At 37.7% G+C, this 6632-nt stretch overlaps 1 protein-coding gene across 3 annotated transcripts in view; it reads left to right on the top strand.

The window, feature by feature from the left end:
• Positions 1-6632, top strand: part of Cyld (CYLD lysine 63 deubiquitinase) — a 60803-nt gene that overhangs the window by 48225 nt on the left and 5946 nt on the right. For all 3 annotated transcript variants that reach the window (XM_033757755.1, XM_010629257.3, XM_010629248.2), the window contains 4 exons: positions 2925-3057; positions 3933-4041; positions 5095-5213; positions 5491-5707. In XM_033757755.1, coding sequence (XP_033613646.1) covers positions 2925-3057; positions 3933-4041; positions 5095-5213; positions 5491-5707 — 578 coding nt within the window. The remainder of the gene's footprint in view (positions 1-2924; positions 3058-3932; positions 4042-5094; positions 5214-5490; positions 5708-6632) is intronic.

Here is a 6632-nt window from a genome sequence, read left to right as displayed (position 1 = left end):
AAAAAAAAAAAAAAAAAAAGCAGAATAACCTAGGCAACCAAGAGGAATTTGGGGATTGCATTTCTGAGTACCTCTCCTTATAGATCAGCCTGGGTATTCTTCCTTGAATATATCATATCTGTACTGTGTTCGATGCTTCTGGGTAGCCCTGAACTTGTAGCGAACTTTAGTGACTACCCATTACAGCCTGTGTCTCAGAAGTAGATATCCCAGAACTTCACAGATCCATGAGCATTTTTGTCTTCTCTTTAATGTCCATTTTCTTATGAAGCGAACCCATTTGTGCCCTCACCCACCCTGGATTTTCCTGAGTGGAGCATGTCCTCATGTAAATCACACTGAAGCATGACTGCACCAGTTTCATGTTACGAGTTTTAGAGTTTTAGCCTTCTGTGACTTTAGAAGGGAGGTGTGAGAGGTTGTTGTTCCCCCACCCCACTTTTGTGCTCCGCATCACAAAGCTGCACAGGTTCTACTGTAAGACTTGAATAAGCTAAAGTGACTCCATGCTAATAGGCCAGACTGTGCTTCTTCATATGCTAATTGCTACCTTGGTTAACAGCCTGCCCAGGGGCAAATGGTATGACAAAAGGTGACCCTAGAACATTTCCTGCATAAGATAAGCAATGTGTTTGCAGTCTTGTTCTGTGAATTCCCTGACTCTTTGTTTAGAAAAAACTTTAACGGTGCTGCCAACTTTGGAAAAAGTCATCCCAATTTACTGTGTTGACTTGGCATTGTACAGAAATGGACAACCATATTGGTCTAGAAATGTTAATTTATTTTTTTTTTCCAGGTGTACAGGGGTAACACATCGTACTAAATATGTAAGGTCATATCTACGTGGGTTTGATTACAGAAACTAATAAAGTATTCTCTAAATAATGAAAAAAAGAATAAGACTGTAAGAGCGAGAAGCAATGTAAATATGTTCAGGGACCATTTTCATCTCCAGAATTAAGGATTATTTTGATGTTACATCATTGCCTTTTCTCTTTTACTTTCCTTTTTAGTTTTATTTTAGGATTCCCTATTTTTAATGTTCATACAGAGATTTCTTTAACTGAAATACCGAATAGTTTCTTTGGTGTGAAAAACTAATAGTACACAGGATCCTAAAGAGATAATTAATAATGTGAAATAGGAAGTAAAGGGCTAAAGGTGTAAGGAAAGTGGGAAGGGTGGGGGAAAGGTAATAAGGGAGAGGAAAAAAATATGAGAAACTGAAAAAATGGAAATAAAGTGTTTGTAAATGGGGAGGGGAGGAGGGGGTGAAGGGAGGGCAGGGACAAGGGGAAAAATGAGAATCAAGACCTATCATGTAAAGGTACAGAATCCCAATGATGAATGTAATTGTACTGTATACCTAGATTGTACCAATAGCCTCAATAAAAAGAAAAAAAAAATAGAAAAAACTTATAAAAAGGACCTCAGCCCCTGAGCAGTTGCCTCTGAGCTACCTGGCTCCGGGAGTGCCGTCTGGCCAGACTAATAAAGGTCTATTTACCATCTAGCCTGGTGTGCTCCCTCCTGGGTTTCTCGTTTCTCCATCGACCTCCCGGAGCCTTGCTGGGTCTTAGGGCCCAGCATCGTGGAGGCCTTTTTGGCTGTTCACGGCTTTCGGAAGTAAGGCCCTGGGTCTTGCCTCCGGAGCCATCGTTGGGCTATAGGACTCAGCATCGTGAAGGCCCTTTCGGCTGTTCATGCTCCGTGGAGTGAAAGTGAGACTTTAAGTCTTACACTAGTACGTGTTTCTGGTCCCTTCTCTGTGTTTGCAACTTCGTGCTCCTCTCACCACATCCCTTCTCTTCCAGCCACCATTGGTATTTATTCCTGTTACACACCCATTATTTCATGCTTTCTTTCCTCTTGTTTTTCTCTGCTACCTTTAATTTTTCCACACTTTTTTGGCTTCTAAAAATGTTGACCTTTCGAAGTCACCAGCAACTAATGAAGATATTGGTCTAGTACAATCACCAGTTTTGGGGTTACTATCTCTTCTTACCTGTCATGAGCTCTTAAAAATCTCCTGCCTTGTTACCAAATAAGTTTTGTATATTTGAGGGTATTGGTTACTTTGGGAAACTGAGGGCTTCTTCAGGCAGTTGGTGAGGTTTTATTATGAAAACTATGTTAATATTTTCCCCTAAAAGTCTTGAAATTTAGGCATATGTATAGATATAAACAGTCTGACTCAGCACCCAGAAAAGGGGAAGAGTAAACTTAAAGAGTATTCATCTTTTTGGTAGAGTTAGTCTTAAAGATTAATGGCATTCTGTAGGGAAATATTTAGAACAGAAAAATTTCACTGTGGGTTTCACTGACTGGCATAAAGCAGGTGCTGACTTGGTCTTTGTTGAATAAATGGGTGACTTTCTGAAGAGACAATGTGTTTTAATGAAAGACTGGGAAGCTGTTGTTAGGACCACTGGGATCCATACCTCACTCTTCTCTTGATTTGTTGAAGAGTCATTATCTTTCTTTAGTTCTCAGGGCTTCATAAAAAAAAAAAAAAGTTTGGTCTAGAAGATCTCTTAAGGGTCTGTGGGTATATTTGTTTCCCTGCTTCAAGCATCTAATACAGTTTGCTACTTTCTAGATTTCGATGGTGAAGTTGAGCTAACTGATTTTATCTTCTGGTTATTTTTGTTCAGACTGACTGAGATATTATTCCACAATTTTTCTTCAGGTCACTAAGGGAACTTCTCAAACTAAAGCACTAAAACAAGAAATCACTTATGGTCTTGTGATGGATACATTTAATTATTTCATCTGAATTGTCTTTTCTGCCATTGTTCAGACCCCACCCAAAGTTGCTCCATCTTTTTTATGGGTTTTCTGTTCTCAAACCTGCTGGAATAAGTTCACATTCGGATTTAAGCGTTTAATAAATAAGTTATGTGTTCTTTTCTGCATGTTCTTAGATCAGCAGGTCAAAAAGTACAAGATTGTTACTTCTATCAAATTTTTATGGAAAAAAATGAGAAAGTTGGAGTTCCTACAATTCAACAGTTATTAGAATGGTCATTTATCAACAGTAACCTGAAATTTGCAGAGGTTAGTGTCACTGTTTTCTGTGAAAGTCTAGAGGATTCTTAGAACTAGCAGAGTCAGTGTCTATTGAGTTGAACCAACTGAGACTAGCTTTTGATAAATATAAATTTTAAAAAAGTGAAGTATGTCAGCTTTGTCTTTATAGAAAATACCTTAGACTTAAGTTTAACCTTTTTAGATTTTTGGTGCCAAAACTCACAAAGCTAATTTGTAACTTCAAACCCCTAAAGTAGTTTAACACAAAAAGCAGGCTTTAAAAAATTGTCATTTTACCCAAGTGTATGATCCAAATGTATCAAAAGAGAACATTTTGTGAGAGGAGACAAATGTCAATCAATTCACTTACATTGGTTTGTTAGTGAACAAATGATGCAAATGAGTTTCCTTTTTACTGTCTCCTGTGTATCTTTATGATGTGAATAAGTACATGCTTGTGGTTTATTTTTATTGTGTCACCTCTGAAGGGAGGTTCTGATAAAACTTCAGCAACCACAGCTTCTTAATAGTTCATCCATCTGCGACGACACTTTCTATATATTTGCTATAATACATTATCCAAAACTCTTATTACTATAAACCCAAAGTAAAATGACACTAGGTAGTTCTTGTATTACCTGGGCCTGAGACTGTTGAACCCCCTGCTTCTGGGTCTTACTGTGCTGGATGACCAGGGACGGCTTGAAAACTGGTGGCGTATGGCTGCTTCATGCTCACACTCCACATTAACTGTGTGGATCTTGCTTTGTGGGTCTCCAGCATTAGGGTGAAAATCAGCACTTGCTCTGACACCGACTATTTCAGTTTCATAGAAAACATTTTTTTCTTAGCACTTTGATTTCTTCTAAAAATGTATTTTTCCCCTCTTTTTTTCTTTTTAGGCACCATCATGTCTTATTATTCAGATGCCTCGATTTGGAAAAGACTTTAAATTATTTAAAAAAATTTTTCCTTCTTTGGAATTAAATATAACAGATTTACTTGAAGATAGTGAGTATAAGGTTTTTTAGATTGCTTTGTTTTTTATTGTATTTATTTTATTTTATTTTATTTTGGTACCAGCAATCAAACTCAGCCTCATGCTTGCCAGGCAGTGCTGTGTGCTGTGCTGCATCCCTGGCCAGTTTGTTTTTAGAAATAGTCTGTCAGGTCATTTTTATTAATTATGGATGTTAATATGTCTAAAAGGCTGTTCAGTATCTGAAGAATTTAGAAGTACTAAGCCAGCAATTTTAATTCTGGGAATTTATTCTGAAAAAATAATTAGAGATGAAAATAAGTACTTTATATGTAGATATACTTATTGTCATAATTTGAAACAATCTGAGTGTTAATAAGAGGTCAGTAGTTAATTGTGTATCTATACAGTGAGACTTCTCTAAAAATTCATATTTTTGAAGACCATTGTGTTTGAAATGGTCATGATGTACTATTAAGTGAAAAGTACAGTCATTGATAGGTTCTTAATATGGATATCTGACTTATGAATACCCAACACATAAAGTTATATGAACTTTCACTCAGAAAATTGGAGAAAATTCATAGCAGTGTTGATAGTGGTTCTCTATTGCTAAGATTGTAGATACCTTCAGCTTTTTATTTTTAACTTTTTTGTATATTGAATTTTCATCAGTGAACATTTATAATCAGAGGAGAAAACACTTTAAAATATGTTATTTAAAAAGCAGCTATTTGATAAAAAAGAATGCCTTCAGTGATATCTCAAATCTAAGAAAGTCCAATTTAAAGTTTAAGAGGGTGGGAGAATGATAGACTCTTGAAACCCTGAACATTCATTACCTTTTCAAAATCTTTTTAATGAAAGAATGTTGTTTGTCTTTTGTGGTATGGTATTGGGAATTGAACTATATCCACAGCCCCTTTTTTATTCTTTATTTTGAGAGAGGATCTTGCTAAGTTGCCCTGAGAAGGCTCAAATCTTTGATCCTCCTGCCTCATCCTCCTACAGTCAGGGATTAGAGGCCCAGCTAACAATGTATTTTTGAAAGGCCCCCTGACTCTGCTTTTTATGCCCCACTCCAGCTCCCAGACAGTGCCGGATCTGCGGAGGGCTCGCGATGTATGAGTGTAGAGAGTGCTACGATGATCCGGACATCTCTGCTGGAAAGATCAAGCAGTTTTGTAAAACTTGCAACACTCAAGTAAGCTGCCTTCACTTACTGGATTATCTCTTGTGGAACAGTAAGTTATGTGTGGTTAAAAACCGAGTTCAGGTTTTAAAAAGTCTTTAAATCCTACTTAGCTTTAGAATTTCATAATAAAATGGTATCATACATGCCTCTGCTATTGGACTGATAGATATCTGTGAAGTAGTTGGTTGCTGTTTCTAAGGACGTTCATTGTTAAGAGTAAGTGGAATCCGCTACTTGAAGCATTTCATTCAGTTCATTTGTGGTGTTCTCTTCATGTCCATTTTAGGTCCACCTTCATCCCAAGAGGTTGAATCATAAATATAACCCAGTGTCGCTCCCCAAAGATTTGCCTGACTGGGACTGGAGACACGGCTGCATCCCCTGCCAGAAGATGGAGTTGTTTGCTGTGCTCTGCATAGAAACAAGTCATTATGTCGCCTTTGTGAAGTACGGGAAAGATGATTCTGCCTGGCTCTTCTTCGACAGCATGGCCGACCGGGATGGTATTTCCAACCTCTTCCTTCTGCATGTGGCAGCCTGTGGGTTTGTGGGGGATAGTTCATAGTGGGACTGTCCTGATTAACTAAGAGATTTTGTGAGAAAATTCTTTTAGAAGTTTCAGGTTTCAGGATTTTTCAGGATCTTCAGATTTCAGGATGACACAGACTTTAATCTTGAAATGCCTTAACAACCCTGCTGTTATTCCTTATAGTAACAACATTATAAGGAATAATATTGTGTTATTTTGACATTTATATGCTCTTTGTTAAGAATAGAGTCCTACATTCTTATTTGAGGGCTGAAAGATTTACTTTCCTTTTCCTCTCATTTTTTTGTATGAACCATGCTAGGATTTACTGAGCTTAGTTATACCAAGCTCTCTGGGAGTACAATAAATCATTTTACCTAAATCTTTGCAAGATGGAAATGCATCCCATTTTTCTGATATGAGAGCTGAGGTCACATAGCTTGTATTTAACTTTCTGATCTCATGCTTGTGGTTTTTTGTTTTACACTAAACTGTTATCTTTGAAATGACAAAAGCTAAGCCCAGAAGTAAATATCCACTTTGGAAAATAAGCCTCTTCTGCATTGAATGTATTTTTCCCTGAAAAGAGGGATGATCTGTATCCCTAGGACATTAGTCATTAATTACTTAACACATCCTTCTCCAGGACCCTGAGGAGGTTTCAGGAGTGAGATGTCTGTAACAGCAGCTCCCCTAACCTCTGTGGAGTGCACAGGTTAGCGCCTGCTTGGGCAGGCTGGCAAGTGTGACATCTGTGTCCCTACCTTCTCTTCCCACATCCCACTTTTCCTTTAGCCACTTTTTGAAGCCCTCAGCCCCAGTTCTTCAAGTGTGGACCTCTAAAAACCTAAGACCTCTCTCCCCCTAGTGGGCAGCCTGTTTTTTTTTTTTTTTTTTTT

Source organism: Fukomys damarensis, unplaced genomic scaffold (assembly GCF_012274545.1).
Source record: "Fukomys damarensis isolate Sample0158 unplaced genomic scaffold, DMR_v1.0_HiC HiC_scaffold_32, whole genome shotgun sequence".
NCBI lineage: Eukaryota > Metazoa > Chordata > Mammalia > Rodentia > Bathyergidae > Fukomys > Fukomys damarensis.
Note: the sequence above shows the minus strand (reverse complement) of the source record. Positions and strands in the feature narration are given on the sequence as shown.